Source organism: Asterias amurensis, chromosome 7, assembly GCF_032118995.1.
Source record: "Asterias amurensis chromosome 7, ASM3211899v1".
Taxonomy (NCBI): domain Eukaryota; kingdom Metazoa; phylum Echinodermata; class Asteroidea; order Forcipulatida; family Asteriidae; genus Asterias; species Asterias amurensis.
In genome coordinates this window covers 23521076-23546706 of record NC_092654.1, presented here as the reverse complement: position 1 = coordinate 23546706, position 25631 = coordinate 23521076, and the positions used below count along the sequence as shown (strand labels likewise).

Sequence of the window (25631 nt, the reverse complement as noted above, 5' to 3'; positions counted from 1 at the left end):
TCGCCACTTTCAGTTTCTGCACGTGTAAATTGGTGTGCAACCTTTCTGTCGCCTGCTGACTTGAATTTTGCTTTAGGTAAATGAAAAAAAACTATTTAGTTCTTCATTTCCGAACATTTAAGGAACCCTCAAATAATACAAACATACTAAACAAGTAAATTAAGAAGAGGCGGTTATTGGAAATGTGAAAATAAATATTTGAATGTCGCCACTTTTAATTTCTGTGCGTGTAAACTGATGATAGAACTCTTCTGTTGCACTCTCAGGTAACTTATACAAAACTTTAATAGTGTTAATTTCCTAACCTTAACGACACCCTCAATAGATAAATATATACCTACATAACTTAATGGATAAATAAATAAATAAGTCAGCATTGGAATACAGTCATAGAGATGACGTGACTTGGCTGATCAATTCATTACGATGGCCGATCGATGCCCGTGTTTTTTGTTTTTGTTTTCCTTTTGCGAACACCACACCGAGTAGGAAATAACAAAAAGTTATCTTCATCTCAAAAGAACAAGCTTGAAAGGAGAGGCTTCAGACAGAAATATTATTTCTTTTAGGCAATCCACCGGGCTCCAGCTAGTTCACTTACCTCTTCCTTTATAGATGTTTACTTTTTAATTTAGTTTGTTTTGTACGCTTGTTTGATATTGTTTTCGTTAGAATTGCCCGTGAAACAAAAAACTAATAAATGAAACACCCTGACCCCAAAAGTTCAATCTTTTACTACCCTACCCCTAAACTAAATATGTACGGTCCGAATCGGAATTACGATAATGTTTGTGTGAATTCTCCTAAAGTAAGGTACAAATAAAAATAATGAAGATTGCCGAAGACAAATTGATACTTCAACGGATAGTTCTTCTGCAGTAAATTACTCATATGGTATTAAATATATGAAACAGCTTATTTTAAATTTGAAATATAAAACAGAGGTTTGGAGTTGAAGTGGATAGACTACCACGCACCCCGGTCATAGCTTAACATTGCCTTTAGTTTCACACTTTGTATTTTTGAGTTTTTAACTCTGTATATAAATGTTATCTTTATATTGTAGGAGACATTTTATTTGGTCAGGACTTCTAAGATGGCAGACTGTTTAGATTCTGTCTTGACCCGGACAGCTTTTGAGATGTAGTTTTGTCCGAAGATTTAAAATAAAACATAATACTCAATACATCGGTCACTCACTAAAGACGCACTGACATCGGTCCTTCATGCATTTAAAATCACATTCTCTTTTGAACTCTTTCCAGATCACATCAAAACTGCTGGAACTAAAACCTGAGTTAAATTACTCATAAAAAGTTACCTGTCTGTATTAACTGTCTGTTTAGTGTTTTTTTTAGTTGCCTTTTATAGTAAAGCGCATTTTAGACTAATGTGTGACGCACCGTGTAAGAGCTGTGTGTAGTAATAATTAAGACATTGGAATTTGAAGGTTGTGATTTTTTTTTTACTTTCTAAGTTATATCTCTCAAGAACTCAAATCAACAAGATGAGATAATAAGGAAATGTGTTTAAAGTTGGCCTTCCTTGTCATTTACGTTTTCATTCATAAAGGGGATGGGTTTGGGTGTTTCAACGTTTCTCCTATATTAATACATTCTTAATCCTCCCTGTTAAGTACATTGTGTTTATCTTCAACATAACCTACCCATGTCCGATCGCTTACCAATATGTTTTCCTCATCTGCTGAGACCATCAACCAGAAGATCTTTCAATAATACCCTAGTACTACGTGAACCCGCCCTCCCACCCTTCACTTCTCCAGACATCACGGGTCTCTCTCCTTCTCTCAAGGCATGGTCCTACCGTCCAGTCGACCTTCACACCGGCAGTGGCAATGACCGAGAGTGGAGAGCATTGAACCGTCGCGACGGTGCAACATCGGCATGTCAGACACTGATACCCAGGCTGTGACGCCATCTAGAAACTGAAGCTTTTTACCATCTTATGGAGTTCAACTTTCTAGCGCAAAAAGGGATGATGTTTTACGGTTTTTAGTGTGTGTTACAACAGCTCTTTATCACCTGCTACATCACGGGAAAGTATCGTTATAACTTTGAATGAACGCCCCCAAGTGATTATTTTACCAAATCGTCTCTAGACAAGGAATGTTTACTTTGCAATTTTCGATAATGAAGAATGTGAGAATCAAATAAATGAACGACCGAACCCCAGAAGATGGACAAGAGCAGGGGATATCTAAGGTACACTGCAAAAACGTTGGTCAAATCATTTGTTGGGCAAAGTAACTTCAACAATTATTGGTCGATAATTGCCCAACAAAACAAATAATTGGTCTTGTTGGGCAAACATTTTGTTTGCCCATTCTTTGTTTAAAAAGCGGAACAAAAGTTGGGCAAGTGTTGGGAAAATATTTCGTAATCTGAATTCATCATAACTGTTGGTTACACTTTTGCTTATTTAATGGGCAACTTTTTGGTAATTTTAATTAATCTCGATTGTTGGTTAAAATTATGCACATTAGTTGGTCAAAATCGTCCGATCATGCGCACTACGATTAAAGAGTTGCCAAAAAGTTGGGCATTAAACAGTAGAACAAAGATATTTTCCAACATGGCGAGTGGAAGAGTGGCTGTGACGAGCGGGGTTGTCCAGTGGATATAGATCCAATTTGAAGGTGAGTTTTTAACTAAATATGAAGTTGTGTTTTCTATTCAGTCGTACATAGTCGTGACAATTGCAGAGCGAGCAACACATTGACACTACTGTGATAGTTTCAGTTTTATCATGCCATTATGTGCAACGCCGGTTGTGGCATGTATGCGTGGTTGTTGTGTTGCTTTGTGTATGAAATACATGCATGGAACTATCACTGCATTGCTTGTTGTGTTGCTTTGTGTATGAAATACATGCATGGAACTATCACTGCATTGCTTGCGCTGCAACTGTCACGACTGTGTACAACAACTGAACAGGAAACAAACTGTATTTAGTTAAAAACTAACCTTCCAAAGCATTTACAAACCACTGAGCACCCTCACGATTTTGAGAGAGATGCCAAGGTCACAACTCACCACCGTTTGCCATCGTGGAAAATATATTTTATATGCCTGGTTGTATGACGTATCACAGGAGAAACTGTAAATCAAAGGGTTAAATACATTCACCATTTGTTGGATAACACCGAAAAAGGTTAAACATTTTAACTAGATCATGAATAAAATCATCGCCCAATAAGTGGGTAATTGATAATTATTAAATACCCAGAAAATGGGTAAACAAAAAATTACCCAACTGTTGGTTACCAAAATATACCCAACTATTGATGATGAAATGTTACCCAATTATTTGGCAATCAGAGCGCCCAACTTTGATGGGTAAAACTTTGCCCAAAAGTTGGAGGAGTTCACTATTCGCCCTTAAATGGGTAAAAAGTTGGGCATTTTTTTACCCAATTTTTTTACAGTGTAGTAAGCCTTAGAAATATGAAGTATTGCTCCTTGACTTAAAGGCAGTGGACACTATTGGTAATTACTCAAAATAATTGTTATCATAAAACCTTTCTTGATTACGAGTAATGGGGAGAGGTTGATATATAGTGTAAAGCATTGTGAGAAACATCTCCCTCTGAAGTGACGTAGTTTTCGAGAAAGAAGAAATTTTCCACGAATTCGATTTCGAGACCTCAGATTTAGAATCTGAAACAAACAACTTCGTGTGACCATGGTGCGACAAGGGTGTTTTTTTCTTTCGTAAATATCTCGCAGCTTCGACGACCGATCGAGCTCAATTTTTCACAGGTTTGATATTTTATGCATATGTTGAGATACACCAACTGTGAAGACTTGTCTTTGACAATTACCAATAGTGTCCAGTGTCTTTAAAGACACTGGACATTAATGATAATTGCCATAGACCAGTAAACAAACCTGTCGTCAATTGGTCGTCGAAGTTGCGAGATAATAATGGAAGAAACAACACGCTTCTCACACAAAAGTGTGTGCTTTTAGATGGTTGATTTCGAGACCTAAAAATTTAATTCTGAGGTCTCGAAATCAAATTCGTGGAAAATTACTTCTTTATCGAAGACTACTTTACTTCAGAGGAAGCCGTTTCTCACAATGTCTTATACTATCAACAGCTCTCCATTAGTCGTTACCAAGTAAGGTTTTATGCTAATAACTATTTTGAGTAATAATCAATAGTGTCCACTGCCTTTTAAGGGAATGAATCTGTTTAAAAATCACTCTTGAAACTAATGGTAATAACAACTTTTGGTCAGAAGGCTATAATAACAGCTTTCAATAGCACAAAGCATTTTGCGAAATAACTCAAAACAATTGGTTAAGTCATGTAGGCCCTATATGTATCAAGATATCATTTTTTATTCCACAAAATTTGAATCCGGAAAACGTTACTGTCAGAAACTTGTTAATTCTAATGTCCCCATTTGCTGCAGTTTATGTTCCGAATAGTGTAAGGAATTTCAACTTAGATTTGAATCTTTTGCTGATTCTAGAAGCGCATTCGTATAAAAAGGTGATCTTCATTATTTGGCATTGACATTCTTCCACAAGTATCCAACAAAACCAAAATGTTATCAAGAATTGAGATGGTTCTGTTTTCCTGAAAACCAAAGAAATAAAAACTGTTGTCTGATTGTAAGTGGATTTTTTGATATCCATGCTTATTTCACTATCGGTAATCGTATAAGCAAAGGGAGGGGGGGGGGGGGGGGTCTTAAGACGCTATTTTCATGACTTGGAACTACTTCGAACGGAACTTGAAGATTTTCATCTCGTATGAACTTTATGACGGGTGAGTGTTTAGATCGAAACGAATAATTCGTTTATGGTAATTAAAATTACTTGATATTTAACGAAAATTATGAGATTAAAACAATGGGATTTTTTTTCGGTATCCACACGAAAGTGCTCAAGCGCCGATATAAACAAAGGTGCTCATGGCACTTGCTCCAAACATTGCTCCGTGGATATCTTCCAATGGCGCAAAAGCAAGAACATGATACTGCATACACTATCAACAGATTGATCAGTAATCTAAACTTTCTATGTAAATTAAGTGTGTCTTCATTCAAGGCTATATCAATGTTATAATTGCAGTTAGTGTCACTGTAAATCAGAAAGTACGTGTCATACCAATTAATATTTTGCATAATCTACAATCCATGTTTTACATTCAGAGATGACATCTGCGACACCTTGAAGTGTCTTCAAAGATTGAGACAGAGTTGGTATAAGACCGGATTTGGGCTCCTCTGTCAGCCTTGGGTTTGGGACACGCACCCAAGACACACGGTGGAGTATTGAATGAGATGACATGAAAGGGATGCTGAACTCGTATGTCTCGTGTTGTAAGAAAGGATTTGATTTCAATTTAGAAGAATGTCATTCGGATAACATTCCAAGAAACATCCCTCAAAAGGTGCTGGTCTTTAACACATGTTCTCTAATGGTGAAGCCATTCAAAGTTTTTATTTTGAGGAGTTATTTCAAGAGGACTGGTCTATGAATGGACAAACAACCCCCCCCCCCCCCGAATGTTTTTCATTTTCTTTAAAGCACTCGACCGTTGGCAAATGTCAAGGACCAGTCCGCACTTTCTGTGACCCAACATCAACATGTTTTCCAACAAAGGAATCGCTAGATCAAAACTATCCGTTTCCTCAAATTTTCTCAAAAACATAAGCGTTTAAGGCAACAATCCTATTTCAAGGAAGATTTATATCATGGATTGCAAGTTATGTCATCTTTTTTTCTTCAACCTAAACATATACAAAACGCAAAGCGGTTTTCCCCTTCAAAAACATATTACCTCAGAAACTCTGCAGTTATTTCGGTTGTTTTAAGTATGTTTAGTGTTTCAATTCATTTATTTTCAGTCAATTTACTGTATTGATTTATTTGTTTTGTTTTAAGTCTGTTTGTTATATCGGTTTATAAGTCTTAATTTTGTCTTTCTTTTGTTTAGATTTTTGTTTTGAGTTTGTTTATTGTATTGTTGTACTTAATATTTTAAAAAATATGTTTATTCCATTGAAATATTTGTTTTAAAGCCAGTGGACACTTTCGGTAAACAGTTATGTCCAAGGCCCACACTTCGTGTATCACAACTTATACATAAAATAACAAACCTGTGAAAATTTAGGCTCAATCGGTCATCGGAGTCGGGAGAAAATAACGGGAAAACCCACCCTTGTTTCCGCACGTTTCGCCGTTTCATGACATGTGTTTACTATAAATCCGTAATTCTCGATGTCGAGAATTGATATTGTTTTAATGTTTTCTCTAAAAGTAAAGCATTTCATGGAATAATATTTCAAGATAATTTTTTTACCATTACCCTCTGTTAACCCTGTAGGTTATTTGTAAATTTGTGAACTTTTTCGTTCTGTTTCGAAAGTGTATAATGGCTTTAAGTCTTTCACTTAAATGATTTGTTTCATCCATCACATCAGAGTTTACCGCTCTCAGTTTATCGACAGTTTCACATTGCAGTTATGTTTTACTTGTTCAAAACTGTCAAACTAAAATTTAAGGTTAATATAAAGCAGCACAAAAAAAGACAAGAAAAAAATCACAGAACGTCTCTCTGTAGAAAATAAAAACATTTGACAAATCGAGACAAGAACTTTCATTTTTGTCTGTGAATATTTTCCCCCCACAACAATCAGATGAAACGGCTTTCTGAGGTGTTGAACATTTCACAAAGACATCGTGCACTTCACGGTTCAATGTGACAATTTAGGCATACTAAGCTCATTGTCACTGTCATGTTTTATCACTTCCTTGCTATCTGCAATTAAACATCTCACGTTTCATCTTAAAGCTCTTGATTAATGAAACTATCAATGTCGAGCGTTTCTTCAGCGTCAGTTCGAATTTCATGTTTTAATTAAACCCGAAATCGTGAGTTAAAAGAAGATTCACATGCTATGTTTAATTACACATGATGTGGCATGGGTCAGACCAATAGTAAAGTGCAACCATGCTCGCGACGGTCCCCATTCACAAAACCTAAAGGACTGACACTAACATGTTGGCCAGTTAAGGCGGCCTATCATTTCTGAAGACACGAAAGGCTTACTCGACTCATATTTTCAATACATAACAGTGTTAAAATTATAAGAATCATTAATTGTGCTGTCATCTACGCGGTCAATTCGTCATCTCTCTTCTTATCACTTTGTATCGTACAACCTCCGTATACACTTCTTTTGCACCAAGCATCACGATTAAACCCTGTTTCGTAACGGGGACACTTTGCCTGTATATTGTCACTGTAAACTGCAGTTTCTTATTACTTCATGTATCTTGTAATTTCAGATTATTATAGCATTTATTTGTCAAACTTAAAACGTTGGTCCTTCGATAAACCCGTAGGCTCCTCAGCGGCTTCTCCGTTAACATGACGTCACCACTATGATGTATCGATGATGATGTAACGATGTTACTGTAATGTAACGATGTTACTGTGATGTAACATGTTACTGTGATGTAACGATGTTACTATGCTTCAAAGATGTTACTATGATATAACGATTATATTATGACGTAACAATGTTCATGTAGTGATGTTACTATGATTTAACGATGCTTATGATGTAACGATGTTACTATGGTGTTACGATGTTCTTATGTCTGATGTAAAGATGTTAATATGATGTAACGATATTACTAAAATGTAACAATGATACTATGATGTAAAGATGTTACATCGATATAACGATGTGATTAAAGTAAGATAACATGACTATTGTATATGCAGACACAAAGTTCCAACATATCTAAATTATGCATCTTTCATGTTTAAGGAAACCAGAGTTGTCTCTCATAAAACTATTAGATAATTATGCGTAATTTGTGGTATATACATGAATATCATTAGATGTGTGGGTGTGTCTACTGTGCGTTTAAAAAGGGAGGCGGGTGTTTCAAGACAGACTTAGGACGTCCTTGCTTTGCTTTTGTGTACAAAACTAATCGAGACGTCCAAACAATGGAAGAACACAAATAAATCACAGATGGGTTGACAAACATGCGTGTTTTCCTTAAACTTTATACAAATTATTGACGAATGAGTTTTTGGGGTATTTTAAACATAATATATTTCAGATCATATATATTTTGGTTTATTTATTTACTGCACTGTCGGCCAAGAAGGCCGCTCATTATTTATTTTTTTTTAAAGTAAGATTTTAGTTTTCAGTTGGAGGTGTCCGTGCCAACACTGTTGTTTGACGATGGATAGAATGTCTATTCTGCCCCCACTTGTTCATTCGTTATGAACAAAACTTAATGTCTACTTAACTCAAAAGAGATATCTTTTTGGTTAAAATGAGTGAAAAAATAAGGCAAGATATGAAAATCTGTCCTCGTTTTCCTAAAACAGTTTCCAAAATAAAAGCTGATCCACTACTGTTGTTTGTCATTACTGACCCCCCAAAAAATCATTTTAAAATAGTTTGTGTGAAATCAAGCCAACAGTGAATCACCACGGACTTAATAAGACAATGCTGGATTTATTCAAGTAACATTTACAACTCGCCGTAAAAATCCTCATAAAATTCAGCACTCGTCTCCTACGCTCATTAAGACCCTTACCTGGTTTGATGTCAATGACCTCACGGTCATCAAAGGTCAGTCCGGTTTGATCTTCGTCATCAGTCCGTGGTTACTGCCGTGTTTCTCATTGATGAGACGGCATCATCGTCAGAGACAACCCCGGCTTGATCATTCCAACCTCGGTATCTTGGAGTCATGTTCGAATCTGGGTGATTTTGTTCCAAAATCATTATCGAATCCATTATCGAAAACGGGTTACAGTGGGACGTTAGTTCCTACAAAATCACTCCGTTGTTTGTTCCATAGATCAACAATTTTGGTGTTTTTCTATCATTTTTTTGCAGCTTTTCTGTGTTACTGTGCACGAAACAGCGAAGCATCAGATAGCAAAACGAAGTGTATTTTCCGTGGTTTAGATGGGCTTTTGTTCCAGAATGCTCTTTTGTGTTAATGTATGCAGGCCCCAGCGATTTAGGTAGTAAATCTATTGTTTTGCGAGAACCAAGGCGAGCCCAATTCCAGAAAAAGCCGTCTGCTTTTGGTATTGGGTTGAAGTTAAAGCGAATTCCATACATTCTGCTGCGTATTTAATGTTGCCTGGTCATTTTGCATTAATGCTGGCCACAAATCAGGTATTTGGCTGCTGTACACGGCGATACCTGCTTGAAATGTAATGAACTACTTCGAACTAGAATTTATTTTTAGTCCCCGTGGAAATTACAAAGCTGAAATGAAAACAGCCGGTAGTTCATTTTATTTTATCAATGGTTTATTATCGAAATTTACAAATCGCGGCATCAGTCGAATTGCAATTTTTTTTTAACAATAACAGTATTACAAAAAAAATGCACAATTGCAATGGAAAAAACAACAATGACTTAAAACAAAACAAAACAAAACAAAACAAAACATTTGAAATTTGGTCGATGGTTCAAGCATGGAGGATTAAAATAGAATATCTTTCCTTCCTCCATGGTTCAAGTTTAGAAATGCACTTTGGGTGCCAAAGACATAGATTTACATGACTTTTTGTAAAACCAATTGTCACTTTATGTAAAACATTACAATTGTTAAGATAATCAAAAGATGGTATCACAATGGTTTTCGGATGAGTGCAATTCAACAATGTAATTTTCAAACAAAATTTTTTGCTATTAAAATGTGACTGTAAATTATGCTTCAATAGTCTCGAATTATAATTATTCATGGTTTCACTGCAACACAGCGGCTAAAAGCCGAAATGTACAGTTTACAAAAGAGTCATTAAAAATATTACATATATCAAATGAAAAGAATAAAATATCAAATATATAAAAACACAGGCAACAAACTTGTGACAGTAAAACATTAAAAAGAGCAGAAAAAAATATTTATGTATTGGCAGAAATTAGTATTATTTAAGCACCCTATAAGGTATAATTGATTCTTTTTTTAGTTATCGATTTGTGACAATACCTATGGTAACTTTTGTTCTTTCTTTTGCCAACATTTTTTTTAAAATTTTTATTTAATTTTTACTTTTACACAGAACTGTTCTACCAAACTCTTAACAGCTAGTTGCAACTCTAGAAAACTGTTCGCTTATAAAAGGTGAACCTAGACTTCCAGTTAAAGGAAGACGTTGCCTTGGATCGGTCGAGTTGGTCTTTTTTTTTACCTCGTCGACTAACACGGTCGGCCATTTATGGGAGTCAAAATGTTGACTCCCATAAATGGCCGACCGTGATAGTTCGCGACGTAAAAAGAAAACCGTGCAATTTTGAGTGATACTTGTGTGGATCATTATATTCTACTTTTAAAACATCTTTCTAACCATATACATTTCATAACAAACGGTTTCAAACGCTTTTTATAGACCAACTCGTCCGATCCAAGGCAACGTGTTCCTTTAACATCTCAGGTAGGCCTACTGGTTCTATCAGTGACTGGACGTAGGTGTTTTTGGCAAGATATTTTGCCAGGGAAAGGAAGCACGATTGAAAGAAGGGGGCTGACTAACTCCCCGCTTTCCCGGACTAACTCCACGCTTTCCCGTACCGCCCATTTGGACCAAAATAGTGTCCCAAAGATAGTGATCTGGGGATCATTGATTCTTGGGGGAGATGAGGGCAGGAAAGAGGGGAGTGTGGGAGTGTCAGAGAGAGCAACGGATGTGAGGTGGGATTGCACCTCTTAGTCGTAGTCTTTAGCGCAACCACCTAAACTTGTTCAGGTAATGTATTTATTCACCTCTGGATTAAGGAAGTTATTGTGTAACTTCTTTTAACTGCTTTAGACTTTGGGTGTTTTTTTAAGGGATGTACACATTTGGTGCTCGATGTGGCAAGGTACGCACCCCTCCTTCTCTTGTATGTGTTCTGTGAATCTTGGGAGTTCAGAGGAAAAGAGTGTGCTCAAGTTGGGAACATTTGGGGGACACCCTCTGGCACCTATCGGGCATGGCGTTCGCCCACCCTTCTGTTTTCTCTTCCAACACATTAATTTTCTGCTGCCAAAAGAAATGTACAATAAAGAAAATGAGATGACGAAAAAGAAATGTGTTCAGACAAGGCAAGATGGGTCAATAAAATGAGGCTAACTTATGCTAATATCTCATCAAACTCTCAGACAAATTATATTTCATAAATAAAACAAAACCACGACACGATGATGCTAGAATCTAAAAGAACCATGTTTTGTAACTCCGTCCGCGAGGAGAGTTTTCCCAGAGGCCAAGTGCTTGAAGCCGCCGATGTATCGCTCCGATTGCCCGGGGACTGAATCCTTCGACACCTTGGCTGCTACATCAATGCCACCTAACGCAACCCTCGCGTCCACTGGGCTGTCACACTCCACACTCTAAAATGGAACAAGCATTCTTTATTATTCATGCTGACGCTTTAACACCGCTTCATTAGTTCATAACTTGAGTTCCTAGTTACTCACCCATCATGTTTTTATTATCATATCGTGATACAGTTACGAGCTTGCAACAATAATGCATAATGGGGCATGTATCGTGGTGCGTGGGGCAATCACTTCGGAGGAAATCTCCCGGTACTTCTTTCTCGACTGCTGTTGGAGATAAACTGATGCACAGATTGAAGATGGTCATGGATGGCTGGATCTTGAAGACTGTATATGCCTTACAGGTGTACAACCTCCTTACCTCATGATAAGGGGATGGTGAGGCAGGATCCATGTTTCTTTAAGATCGGGCACTTTTCTAAGCTTTAAAAAAAGGTGAATTTAGAAAAAAAATTATGGTTTGGGGTCTTTCAACCATCCGGGATCCGACCAACATGAAACAAGAAAACACTTCCAGAAGCAACAAATTCGTGCTGTTCAATTTATTGATTACATTAATTTATTAATTAAAATAAACACCAAGCTAGCAAACATGCTCATGATTTACCAAGGCCCAATTTCAACAAGCTGTTAAGCAGAAAATACTGTTAAGCAAAATGATTTGCTGAGCAAAGAATGAGTGGGGCACCCGGTTGTAAACCCTATGTATATTTGGCTGGTAACCATTTTTTTCCAAGCAAATTGGTTGTGTGCTTCAAGTTGTTATGCCTACAGGCTTTATGAAGTTGGCCCCAGGGCCCAGTTTTATAGCTGAAGCAGAAAACAACTAAGCCTATTTCTTTGCTAAGCAAAAATAGATCTGGAAACCAGTGGTAAACTTTATGCAATTTTGGCTGGTATCCTGTTTTATTAGCCAAGCAAGTTTTTTTTCTGTGCTAAGCAAGTTTATATGCTTACAGGCTTAATGAATGTAGCCCTGGTCGCTACTTTAGGGCCATACCAGAGTTACGACTAGATCACTGCTGCATTACTAGTCACATATCAGTAACAGAAGTTGCTCTATTTCAGTTCGACCTCCCAGCATCATTTTACAAAACCCCATTCTTGAGATGTTTGACTGCCGTATATAGACGGCATGAATCTGACCCGATGAACCATGGACGTCATGCGAGACAACTCGTCCTCCTTCGTGTCTATGGTATTCTATATCACAACAAGCTCCCATCATCTGATGGCTGGGCATGATGCCATAGAGGGTCACACCTTCCCTCTACCCAGGGGAGGCATTAACCAGGATCGTCAACGCTAACTAGAGTTCCGATAGTTTATCTTGAATGTTCACATCGCATCACCTCGGAACTTCAAAGGGGGACAATGTTGGTTTGTAAAATACTAGCATCAAAACCTTGGAGAGTCTCAAAGACACAGTAGGAGCGTGAAGGAAGTTTCTAGCGGAAAGCTAACTCATTATCAAGCTCATACCAGGGCTACATTTCACAGAGCTTCTTAAGCACATTAAGTGGCTAAGCACAAATTAATTATGCTTGTAAAATAAGGTTGCAAGCCAGCTTTACATACCATGTCACAAGTACAATTTATAACTGGTATCCTGCTCCTGTTTTTTTTTAGCTGAACATTGTTGAGCAATATTTCATGCTAAAGCAGTTCTATGAAATTGGAGCCAGGGCCTAATTCCATAGCTGCTTAAGCATGAATTCATCTTCCTCTGAACATCAGACAATTTTCTTCAGTAGCCAACTTCCAAACTTCACATAAAACTTACCCTTTTCCGATATATTTGCTGTACAATACTCTTTGAGCAACGACCTTTTGGATTGGCGCATTGTAGGTTGAAAAATTGATTGATTTATTGATTCATTGGCTGATTTTGATCTCAAATTTAAAGAGATCATGGAAATGCAAGGCATTGAAATATTACCATCTTATTTTTCTTCTTAAACCATTATATTTATATTCTCGTTTCATGCAAATTCACTATTTTGTGGGTGGTATGACGTCTTCACTGAAATATACCGAAATTGCATAAAGTGTTAATTTTTTGTGTGATCAACCGTAAACATTCATTTGAAATAACAAAAATGTGAACATTTGGGCTTAATTTGTTGTATGAGTCGGGAGAAGACGATAGGCGACCAGGAACAATTTTAAGTGTGTAAACAGCATGTCTTCAATTTCGGTTGTAAAAACTGAAATCAGCTGTAGCTTTTTTTGTTGCTTTGTTTAGTGGGGGGGGGGGGGGGTTCAGGTCCAATCAAGTTTTAATTAATAGTACTAAAGAATTATTAAAATTATTAATATTATGGGATATGCAAATAGTTGTACCTATATCCCCATTAGCCTTATTTTATTCGCACCGATTATAAAGCTTTAAAGACAGTGGACACTATTGGTAATTGTCAAAGACTACAGTCTTCACAAGTGGTGTATCTCAACATATGCATAAAATTACAAACCTGTGAAAATTTGTTTCCTTTTCTGTTTTCTTCTCGGTCTCCGTAATGAAGTGAATAATATGAAATCACACAAACCGAGGACTTATTTTGTTCACCAATTGTTTGGACTTTTCTCTATTGCCCCCATTGTACACGAAAGCAAGGCAAAGACGTCCCTAGATCCTTTTTGTTGTAGTCTTCGGTTTCAACGAGGAGACACACCAACAAATAAAAACTGACTCAAACAACCAGAAGATGTACACTATAAGACAATCAGTTTATTGAACATTTATATTAATAGTGTAGCCCCACACTCTATAGTCATGGTAATTATACACTCTTACATTTAAATATATACAGACCCGTGGGGACAGGCTCATCATATGTGCACTGGTATAGTATTTCTCATTATTAAAAAATAATAATAATAATAGTAATAAAATTTTAACCAAAAAAGGAAAACAGAAATTTAAACAAACTTTTAGACAGAGTTGACAGAAATGAAAAGCTTACAACGTCTTCTAAGACCACGTGTAAGCGAGTCAAATACAAGACACATCTAATAAAGCTATTATTGTGACGTCATTTAGAAAAAAGGCAAATGACAGACATTGGTTGAATACCCATACAGTTACATAACAGTAATATGGTGATAAGTAAAACAATATTAAGAGACATTATAATAAAAAGGATGTTGAATACGTTGTTCCACAAGTCGTGTACCTTGCACACGAGGGCTCCATCCATAAACGTGGTCCACGTGTGCAAAACTAACACCAATCTCCTTTAATCAAAAGGGTCCTGACTATTTCACCCACCCACCCTTGGTTTTGGGTTTTACAGGACCAAGTGAGAATTACAAGTCTTTGATTGCTGTTAACTTTCCTATATTAAAGAGAGATTTATATATCTTAATTAATATAATATATATGACAGTTTGTTTTTCCTTCTAAATTGATACAAGCAGTTTGCTGGAGCCCCCAATAAAATATTTGCTTCGGTTTTTGTTTTATTTAAGTCCTATGTTTTAGTCTGTAACAAATTTCAAACCACTACAATCCGACACTCTTCGGAAGAAAGAAATTAATTTTGTCCTTGTTTTTAAACGGGGCGATCTTTCCAACCTTAAAAATCCAAATCACTCATGTTTTAAAATTAAAAATTAAGAATGACCGAACCACCTCAGTATGTATAAGGAATCCTTTGTTTGGTTTTCCTGAAACTGTGATGAACTGCAAACCCAAACCAACCATTATTTAGTCAGGACGTCTTCATTTCAGCAGAGTCAATGGATTGTGGAAATTTGCCGCATGGACTCACATGGATTCACGCCAATAATATGGTCAGTGATTCCATTTTGCCTGAAAGTGAAAATAATTTGTTGCTTTTTATAGCGTAAATTTTATAGAGCGATTGGTGTTGGGCTTTAAGATATTCTGTCAAACAACATTATCCGGTTGGTCAACTCAACATTTTAACCATGGGGTTGACAATGTTCGGTTGTTTCAACACAAGAGGGCGTGGATGATGTGCAAGGAACTTCACCCAAAAGTCACACCCGAGTTTGATTACAAAGTACTTGGTGTACGTTGTGTATCGGGAGGGGCAACATTCACAGTATGATCAGTTTCTAGAGTTGTCAAACTCAGTTAACACATTGGAAATATATTATAAGAATTTTGTTTTATTTTAAATTTATATACAATTTCACCCTGTTTTCCAATAAGTTATACCATTCAGTGATATAAGACTCGACATCGGTTTATGCGTATTTTACAAAAAGTAAAATGGAAGTTCATATGACGACGCTTGAGTCCTGTGAAACTGGCGCCTGGCGATGTATGTTTTGTGATGTGTGTTCCCTTACTAACTTTCAATTACGGGAACTAGACACTATTTACTTAATGAAAGACGTCCAGTATACAAGTTGAACTCACCACGCCTACGAGATTTTTGTAAGACCGTTTGAATCAAAATCAATGAACTTATTTTGCAAATTTCTCTCTGATGGAAAACAACTTTCCTTTTGTACAGGCAAAACCTTGATTGAATCTTTGTGAAGAGATTGTTGCTATGTGAGCTAAGTGTCAATAGTTTGTACCTAATTAGTCATTGGATAGCTCTCTACATCTTGCATTTGCCATGCGTCACCTAACTACCCACCATTTTACGGCAAAACTCGGTAAGTCCCTCGCATCATTAAACTTGCAACATGGAAACGAAATATGACGAATCAACAACGATACTATGATAATTTAAGAGTTTGTTATAAAGCACCATTTACTGAGTAGCTTAGCTTGTTTCCATCAAACGGTCAAGGAGCAATCGATACTTTGAGTAGGCTTACCCTTCTGCAAATTGCTAACCATGTTGCAAGAATAAAACAACGTGAGGCAGACATTCAAAGTTTGCCGTTTCAGAATTACGAAATATTAACATTATTGTTTACTTCAGACATACTGAATTTAAACGTATGTGGAATACTCATGTAATAACAGCAAATAATCGTAAACCTTTTTACTTAGTAAAATTTGAGATATAGCTTAACAATAAGAAATAAATAAAGCAACAAATAGGCAGGTGTACAATACAAATGTGTTACGAAACAGATTATGAGAGTCGCACCATTTTTGATTGAACATTAAATGCATTGATGAAGTTATAAATAAGTGGCAATGTGTTGAGATCATTCTTGGACACCAAAGCTTTTTAGCCAAATGGATCCGAAAAAGTGCTCGATTTGCTTCTGTGTAAAACCAATACGGACGTCTTTAAAACAATCCAAACAATAGGACAAACAAAATGTGTATGCGTTTGCATCATGGAGTGAATACGAACTATTTCATCGCTCAAAAATGATATTTTTTGGGGTGCGTGAAATTAGGATGAGGTAGAGATACCTATAAAGCTACTATTTATACAAAAATTTTACCCAAAAAGAAAGAAATACGAGTACAAGTTACATCTATTGTTGCACTTAAAGAATATTCCAACACACACGTTCACAAGTATAAATTGTCCACCTTTTTATCTGGAGATTAGAATACGCAGACTTGTTCTTTGTTTATTTATTTGCTTATTTGTTTATTTAATGTTTATTTAGGGTTTATTCAAACGTAGTCCCACATCTGGCAGGAAATACTGTATGTTACAGCGCCGAGAGCGTCACTGTGTGACGGACATGTGCCCTATATAAGAAGCCACAATTATTATTATTATTTATATATATTTTGTTGTTACAAACTATCATCTTTTTAGATTCGTCAAAACTTCGCAGTGGTATCAACAACAATGATTATGTTTGAGAATTGTACTGGCTTTGCTAATGAGTCCAGATTTGGTCCATGGTTTTAGTAGATTTTTACTTTTGGGGCACAAGACATTTAATTAGATCCGTTTTTTAATGTATTTTATTTTATATCCCAATAAATAATAGGTTGAGATGATACTGAATAGTTCGCCATAAAAATCAGAGTAAAAATAATTATCAAAACAGTTGATTTTTTTCATTAAAAAGTTGACGTAATTTACCATAAAGATGGACGACGCAGCGTTTTTGAGAGCAGTATCACGTTGGCTTTTTCAAAAACTTAATTCAGAACATATTGATAATGTCTACTTCTTTTGTTAACAATGACGACCAAACGTACCTATAATTTAATTTTACTATTTCTAAAAAATTCGGCTTCAAATGACCAGACAATACAGTTGTGATTGGTTTTTGCGTTCACTTACAGCGAACGAGGGCATTATATTAACTTTAAGGAGTGGCAAGTTTTAAAATTCCATCAAAATGAAAAATCATTTCAGACTTTGTCCGAATTTATAATGGGAGTAGACTTGTTGCCTAGAACATACAGCCCGTGTTACTATTTACATTGTCATTTACACACACAAATTAGTCCTTAAATTACTTGCTGTAGTTAATTGTGACAGAAAAATACACACTTGCTTGATGGTAAGGTACAGCATTGGTTATTGAAGTCAAACTGGCCTCGTATAGAGAATCTTTAGAAGTGAAGAAACCAAGTTTTCCATCAAATTGTTCAAAATGATTTGGTTTAGACTCTCCTTGGTTGGAGAGTAACCACACTTGTACGATATTTTATACAACTGAGTTTGATAATGTCCACTGGGTTCAAATCTATACACATGATAATGTTGTTGGTTCTGACTCGCAAACCAATTGTCTTTGATTCGCCAAAGGAACACCAATTGCAAGAAAACACTTTGTGTGTTAGGCACCTCAATTCGAACCAAAAAAACAAGTCACAAGCCATAAATAAGTTGAATGAACAACATCGAGTATGCATCGGAAATAGATTGCTTTAAAGGTTTAAATTGGGCCTTGCCTTCCAGCGTTGATATTTGAATTGATGAAACTTGTACATAAACCGACGCTGTACAGTACCTTTGATGCTTACGTGTTACAATATTGTGGAATACTCATTATTAACAAAACTACATTTCAGGTTTTTATTTTAACGAGACTTTGCGTCACACGAGATTTTGAATACATCTAGATTTTATGTGAATATAAAAAGGTGGTGATGTTTTATTTTATCTGCGTTTCTCATTTTGTCTAAGATGTAATCATCTTTACCTCTGTGTGTTGCTGTCTGCTTGAAGAGGACACACTGTTCTTAAGAGGGACCGGGGATGTGTTCCCTTCACTGCCGAGCTCGCACGGGGAACTTTCGGACTCGCTCCCGCTGATTACAGGCGTTACGGGTTTCTTTGATGACGAAGAGCTAGTGTTATTATTTGTATTACTGCTACCACTGGTGGTGCTACTACTGGTGGAAGTGGTGTTACCAGTGTGAGTTTTAACATGTTTGCTAAGATGATCACTTCTCATGAATCTCTTGTTGCACGTGGGGCAGGCAAACCGTTTCTCACCAGTATGTGTGCGTAGATGTCGCTGTAACTCATCCGATCTTGTGAATCTCTTCCCGCAGAACAACCAGTTACAGACAAACGGTCGCTCACCGGTGTGCCATCTAAGATGGGCCTTGAGGTGTGAGGTCTTCCCGTAGACTTTACCACACCCTGGGATGTGACAACTATGAACGTTCTTCTTGCGTGTGGGTTGACCAGCCGCGGCAAGTCGCTCATTCTCCTGACAATTGGGACAGTCACATGTCGCACGGCCTGTGTACCGTCTGTTTGCTCGAGACGACAGCGACAATCCGCTGAAGCCATTGGGTGTGAGGAACGGGGATCGCATCTGCGATAAACTCATGAGGTCACAGCCTGGTGGAACTAATGATCCTAGACTGTCATGACTGAAGAGGGGAGGTGCCGGCATGAATGGGTTACCACTAGGGGAACTGAATACAGGGTGTGCCGCGTTTAGTGCCGCACACTCGGCGGCATAGCTCGAGTATTTAGGTAGCTGTGAGCTCAATGCCACGGCGGTGCTAGGGTGTAGATCCAACCAACTCGACCCTCCACGTAACTCCCACCAGCTCAGGGCGGATGCCGTGTTTGAGTCCCGGGCAATACTTGCAGCTGCCGCACTAGACGCCTTTAACCACGAGTCGTACGGGTGTGGACACACCGGCATACCAGGGCATACATTCATTAAATGATCAGCAGTTGTCCCATGTAGTTTGTGTATGATAGCAGGTTGGGATGCGGAATCTGTTGAAGTCCATGGTATGCTGGATTTGAGGGAAGTCCTCCCGTGCATGAGCATCTCGTTGTAGGCCGCAGCAGCGGCCGTGGAACTGGTCAGAGATGAGTTGTGTAACGCCACTGCCGACGAGATACTGTAAGGGGTGAACCCGTTAGATGAAGCTGACACAATCGGCATCCTTGAATCGGTTAGGGCTGTCGGGAGGTCTGACATGGAGGATGTCTTCTTGATGAAGGGGTGAAAGCCTTTGGCTTTGGGTGCGGTGACGTCGTTGAGGGACGGGGGCGGGGTTTTTGTACCAATCTTATTACAAGTAGCAGCTAGCATGGCCAGGGGTGTCGTTCCAAGACGTGACTGATCCTACATAAGACAAAATGAGAAGAACAAATATAATCAGTAATCAATAAAGAATATTTTGTGTGTTTTCCAATGAGCACCAGTAGAACCGCCCTTCAATACCAACAAAATAATGGACAGTTACTCCAACAAGCAAATCTATAATCGAATCAACAGTAAAAAAAAAGTAAAAAAAAAAAGTAAAAGAAAACGAAACCCATGCTGTGCCCAGACACATGGTTCCATTGACATCCTTCCTAACTCAAACTGATTTTCATCATTCCAAGAATGGTTCCGTTTTTTAAAGAGTCCCGACAAGAATTCCCTGGACCGCGGCATCTCTAAAACTGCGCACCATCAAAATGCCAAAGACAAGTCTTTCGAACTTAGTCGAAGCATTTTTTTTATTTCATTTTATATTTTCTTCGATCCTCGCCATCCCCTAAAAACCAAGGCGCAACATAAATCCCCAGAATCTCTCATCATTGGACAATAAACCTACAGAGGAAGCAGTCATCAGTAGCCGGCGACTGTGGCCGATGTTTCTGTCATCATGTCCCGTTGCTGACTAGAGAGAAGAAGCGCGGGACCTCAGAGGATGTTGCCACACGGTCACTTCACCTCCGCAGCACGAGTCGTAATAACGGGATAGTGCCTCGCTATCCACGCCTCCACCACATCCCAGAACCCTAACCCTATACAGTAGTTGGATTGATCATACGGTGTGTAGCCACGGACAGACGGGGTTATGACTTGCCAGCAAAGTGACCGCACTGCACTGATTAAGGCCCTAGTGAACATTAATCAATATATCCCATATAGAGCAGTGTGTGACACTATACCCACGGAAGCATAGAGCACTTAATATATGCATGCTGCTTTTTTCTACGTAGGCAACCATAGGTGTCGCATCTGCGCTTTTCATTGGCCAGTGCATCATGTGACGTCATTTTTGTTTCGTCTGATAGTTGAGAAAGATTAAAAATCATTAATTTTTAGAAGAATGCGGGGATTGAAGAAAACGGTCTGGGGGATTGGATTATCATTTTCTTTTTATAATAAAAAATGCATAAACATGCGGTGGGGTAAATTAGTAATCAATGCGTGTTAAATCCGTGCTAGCCAATGGTTTGATTATGTAATTGTCGAGTCGCTGGAGCAAACAGGTCATGTCACCCAGTGACCCGCCTGGGATTTCTAAATCGATCTCAGACACCTTTAACACAGGAACACAAGCACACCGACAATCGGTAATCGTTTAAGCAAGAAGTTAAATTGCTGTAAAATTCCAGGAAGAACAAAAACTGAAAGTTTATCGATCCTGTGGAGTGGATGCTCACAGTCAACTCAGGTCATGTTTCGGCTGACTCCTCTGCACGCCAGAGCTTCATGGGTTCACAGGGAGAGACGGGAGAGAACAAACGGACTCAGTGGATCGGAACAGCCACCATTGTCAACAAGAATAGCCTCTGATTTACCCTGTTTTGGTATTTACTAGTCGCGGGAGGGAGGGAGGGATATTTTGGAGGCTGCCGTCTGGTGTAGTCATAATGCCCGGTTAACCAGCAGCGGATTATTGTCCACGAGGGGGTCATAACTAGTAAGGCCAATGACCGCTAATAGTTTGCAGCTTTGGCCTTTAGATACAGCGCCCCCAGCGGCAGCTGCTCATTTTATCACCTTTGGCGGTCGTCGTTATGGAGATTTTCTTAATGGATGGTACACGCAATTTTGTTTTATGTACATCAAAATTGCCGTTGTCGTGGTGCTTTTCAATTGGGAAATTTTGTTTCTCTTAATCAATTAAAAAAAGGGAAACCTTAAACCAAATCAGGACTTTTTTCTGTACAACTAAATTGCCCATCCCAAAGTGCTTTTCAATGGGAACATGTTCTTCCTTATCAATTAAATAAAGGAATTCCTTTAAAAAAATCAGGAAATGTTTAAACTACAGGGAGGGGGGAATGCGTACTTAAACACACACATAAAATAGTCATGTACAAAATAACAGTGGAGTCGAACAAAGCCAGAATCCAAACAGGTTTTTTAACGAATTATAAGTAAGTAGAAACTTAAAGTGCCAAGCTGGTCAAAATTTAATAATAGCAATATAAATAAATAGTAATGTGGAAATTCACCCAACTGGATCTAAACGCCTTTTGGTAAATTCAATTTCAGTAAATATACAGAGAGTGAGATTATGCTTTGTGTTCACTGAGTTTGTGTCAATACAGAGGGGGTTAACAAAGAAGAGTTGGACATAATAAATCTACCCCCAGAAAAGCTGACTGGGTTTCGAGCAGAGAAAATCGCTGACGCGTAGTGGTGAGTCCCTGCATAGCCCAGTCATCACATACCGTCTATTGCACGGAGTGTGTCTGAGGTAATCTGACTTTAATTATTCATCTAAGTTAATGTGATCTTGTGGAAAGTATTGCTTGGTTTCAGGTATAGTTTTCTGGGCTTTATTCTTGTGTTTAACGGAGGTTATCACTCGTCAACATTAAGAACTTAAGGGTATAACGAGGAATACACCCCGGTGAAGCCCTCTCGCATTGGAGTACTCCAGACCACTTCGTTGTGCTACACACGTTCCGACACCCCTACCCTAACTCTAACCCTAACCATAACCCTAAACCCTTACGTTTAAATCAAGAGAAGATTTTCGGAACATAGGGATGTCGGAATAGAGGTGTCGGAATATAGAGCAGTCTCAAACTATTGGATTAGTAGGTTCCACTTATTATTTGATTTTATCCATACACCGATGTGTGTAAAGCACTATGCAGGGGTGGATTTCACAAAGAGTTAGGACTAGTCTTATCTCGAGTTAAGATGAGTTATTCGTCCTAACTTAGGACTACTATACGTTTTTGAATATTAGGACTAGTCCTAAGTTAGGACTATTCCTAACTCTTTGTGAAATCGACCACATAACTTTCCCCTGCGTGAGAACAATCTACATGACTATTACTCTGTGGGATTCGAACCCACAGTAATTTGAAGACAAACTGCAGATTTGTGTAGCTTTACATGTATCAAGAGTACTGATTAGTTTGAACTTGAAAAAGTTCTGATCGAAACAGTCGAGTACTGATCAACACCCAAAGCGACATGTTTTCGTCTGAGATACTGTCATATAGTTGAGAAAATATAATTTGGAGACCCCAAAGTATCAAAATGCTTATATCGATTGCCTCAACCGAAATAAATTCAACACAGAACGTGTACAAACACTTTCACAACAAAGATAAAACGTTGTTTTTATCTTCTTGTTTTAACTCATAAGGCACAACAGCAGTTGAAGGTTTGTGTATTTTTGTTATTGAAAAATACAGGACAGGAAAAACGATTAATTCACGCTGAGAAAAAACACTGGAAAGGGTCAAAGCTAAAATATTGCACATTTCTAAAGAGTATCAACTCTTAGTCAGAAATAACCCATAGGACTAGTGCCTGTATTATTCAAATCAAACAGTTTTGTTTCCATCCAGTCAATTATTAGCACATAAGTAAATAGTAATCACGTGGTGATCACGTGGTGGATCTCCAAAAAGAAAAACATGTTTCACCGCTCAAACCATCAAGTAACTACGGAAACTTCCTACACTGTCGTTCCCGTCCTGTAAACGTTTTGACTTTTCATGGAATTTGTGGAGTCAAATGCCGTTATGATGTTAAAAGAGGAACCATGTTATTTACTGACATTGACATTTGTTACATCTCAGTGGAAACGAAAACCACGATGTAATTGTCATTGTTTGAATAAGGTTTGTTATTACCAAGACGGGGGTCTCTCTCTGTTGGCCAGCAGCGTGCAGAGCAAAAGGTGGGGAACTGTTAACCTCCCACCTCGCCCACACGAGCCTTGCATCTCGAGATTTTCACACGGCAAACATGACTTATGAACACGTTGGGGTCTTGTCAAGCTTGAAACAGGTTTTCCCGGTCATTTTCGGCACAAGAAATAGGCTGAGGCTCTGTTACTTTCACACATTTGTATTTAAGCGATTTCGCCTCTCCGGTTGAAACTGTCATTCGATTTCATTTTGAGGCATTCAAATTTAAACTATAATATTATATTCTATTAAACGTGTATAAGGTGTTCTGTTTAGCAAAGTAAGATGGGCTATCAGTTTAGTAAACTAGAGGTTTCTGCAATAATAATAAAACTGCTGCGAATTTGAATGCAGATAAATTGAATGGTCGTGTGTTTTAATACCGTAACGCAAAAGAGCAAACTTGCACACTACTTGAAATTGAAGAGTCGAATCAAAGAGCTTTCAGTTGAGCGCACCTCGGGTGTTGTGGTATAGATAGCAAACAGAGTGTTAAAACAACACCAATGGTGTTATTTTAACACCCTACCATATTATGGTGTATGTTTTGGTATGTATAATGTGACATCATCCATGGTGTTAATTTAACATCCCAGTTATTACAATCTACCGAAATGACTAGGATAACTGATAACAAAGATGTCAATATATTGTCATTAATACGTCATGAAGATACTGTTCTTCGTTGTGAGAATGTAAACACAAAGCGATGGTGTAAAAATTGTAGCTGAAAATGGGAGAGGCGGGGCATTGTATGGCTTCCTACTACCGGGGAAAAGGGGTGATGTTCAAATCCATATGGCAGTCATACAAACTGAAAATCCGTTTGGTACGTTTGCATCCGGACTAATGTAAGGACAAACCGAAAAAATATCAATGCTTCCCTTTCCACTTTAACGCGTGAGGCAAGAGGTGCCATTAGAAAGTGTAGTCGGCACACCTTCACCTGTAGTGTTGCAAACTGAACATGGAAGCTCAGTACTGGTCGGTGAGGCACAAAGATTCAAATAATCATTTCCACCGTTTCTACATTAATTAAAAAACAAAAAGCATGCAGATTCAAAGGGTTGATGGACTGACAGATTAACAGACGATGAAAATAACTTCGTGACCATGTGACTGGAATCTGATTCAAATTGCATTACAAAGTAGCCGCCAAGAAAAGAAAAACAAACAAGGAAAAACAGACAAAAAATCGACCCCACAGAATGAAAGGCAGGTTGTCTTAACTTTAACCAGGCCATTTAATGCAGCGCGGTGAATTGGAAGTTAATTACATTTTCTTGACGAGTCTCAAATGATTACGGATGCACTAGCGTGTTTATTCTCACCTCTTGAATATCCCCTCTATGGATTTCGTATCACTCCGTCAACCTCCGCTCGCTCCTACAAGAAAACAACCCCAAACCCGTCTTCCCGCCAATTCTTGCCCCGCTACGCCAAATTATACTGTCAAAATACTCAGTTTGTCAGATTTTTCCATAATTCATCACAGGGAGCTCAATTCCTGCCCGCGTACGCCGGGCCCTTCAAGAAAACAACGGTGGGTTCTTCGACGGCTTTTGGTTGGCACTTGAAAGTGAGTGCACTTACCGCTATTTTCGTAGCCCGGGTTTTGAATGTTCATCACTTGCTCTTTTTTATTATGCGTTGGCAAAAAACTGTTGACCACTTTCCTAGCCACCCTGGGTTTGTACTTGATGTACACTTGATTGGGAAAGGAGGGGGCTGGGATAACTTTAGGCAACCCCGGTTTACTTTACAAGAGTCAACGGGAGTGTTGAAGACGGAGGAAAGAGTTAGAAACAGAGGGAGCAAAGAGACGAAGTCCGGCCGGCCTGTCATCCAAGTTCACCCCTCCATGAAGTCTGTATTATTTATCTTCCCCTCTGTCAAACTGCACGAACCACTACACTCAATGTGGAATAATGCACGAGTGAAGACGAGTAGGGTTGAAGCCAATACAAAAAGTTATATTGGACTCAAAGTACGTCAATATTATAGGACGGGCTAT

At 38.1% G+C, this 25631-nt stretch overlaps 1 protein-coding gene across 3 annotated transcripts in view; it reads right to left on the bottom strand.

Annotated features, from left to right (window-relative positions):
• Nucleotides 1-14134: 14134 nt before the first annotated feature.
• The window catches only part of LOC139939293 (transcription factor Sp9-like), a 77090-nt gene continuing 65593 nt past the window's right edge, over nt 14135-25631 (bottom strand). For 2 of the 3 annotated variants that reach the window (XM_071935054.1, XM_071935052.1), the window contains exon 2: nt 14135-19802. In XM_071935054.1, the coding sequence (XP_071791155.1) occupies nt 18387-19769 (1383 nt within the window). In that variant the 5' untranslated portion in view covers nt 19770-19802 and the 3' untranslated portion in view covers nt 14135-18386. Of the gene's footprint in view, nt 19803-20280; nt 20387-25631 lie in introns of those variants that run through there. The other variant, XM_071935053.1, reaches the window with a different exon arrangement.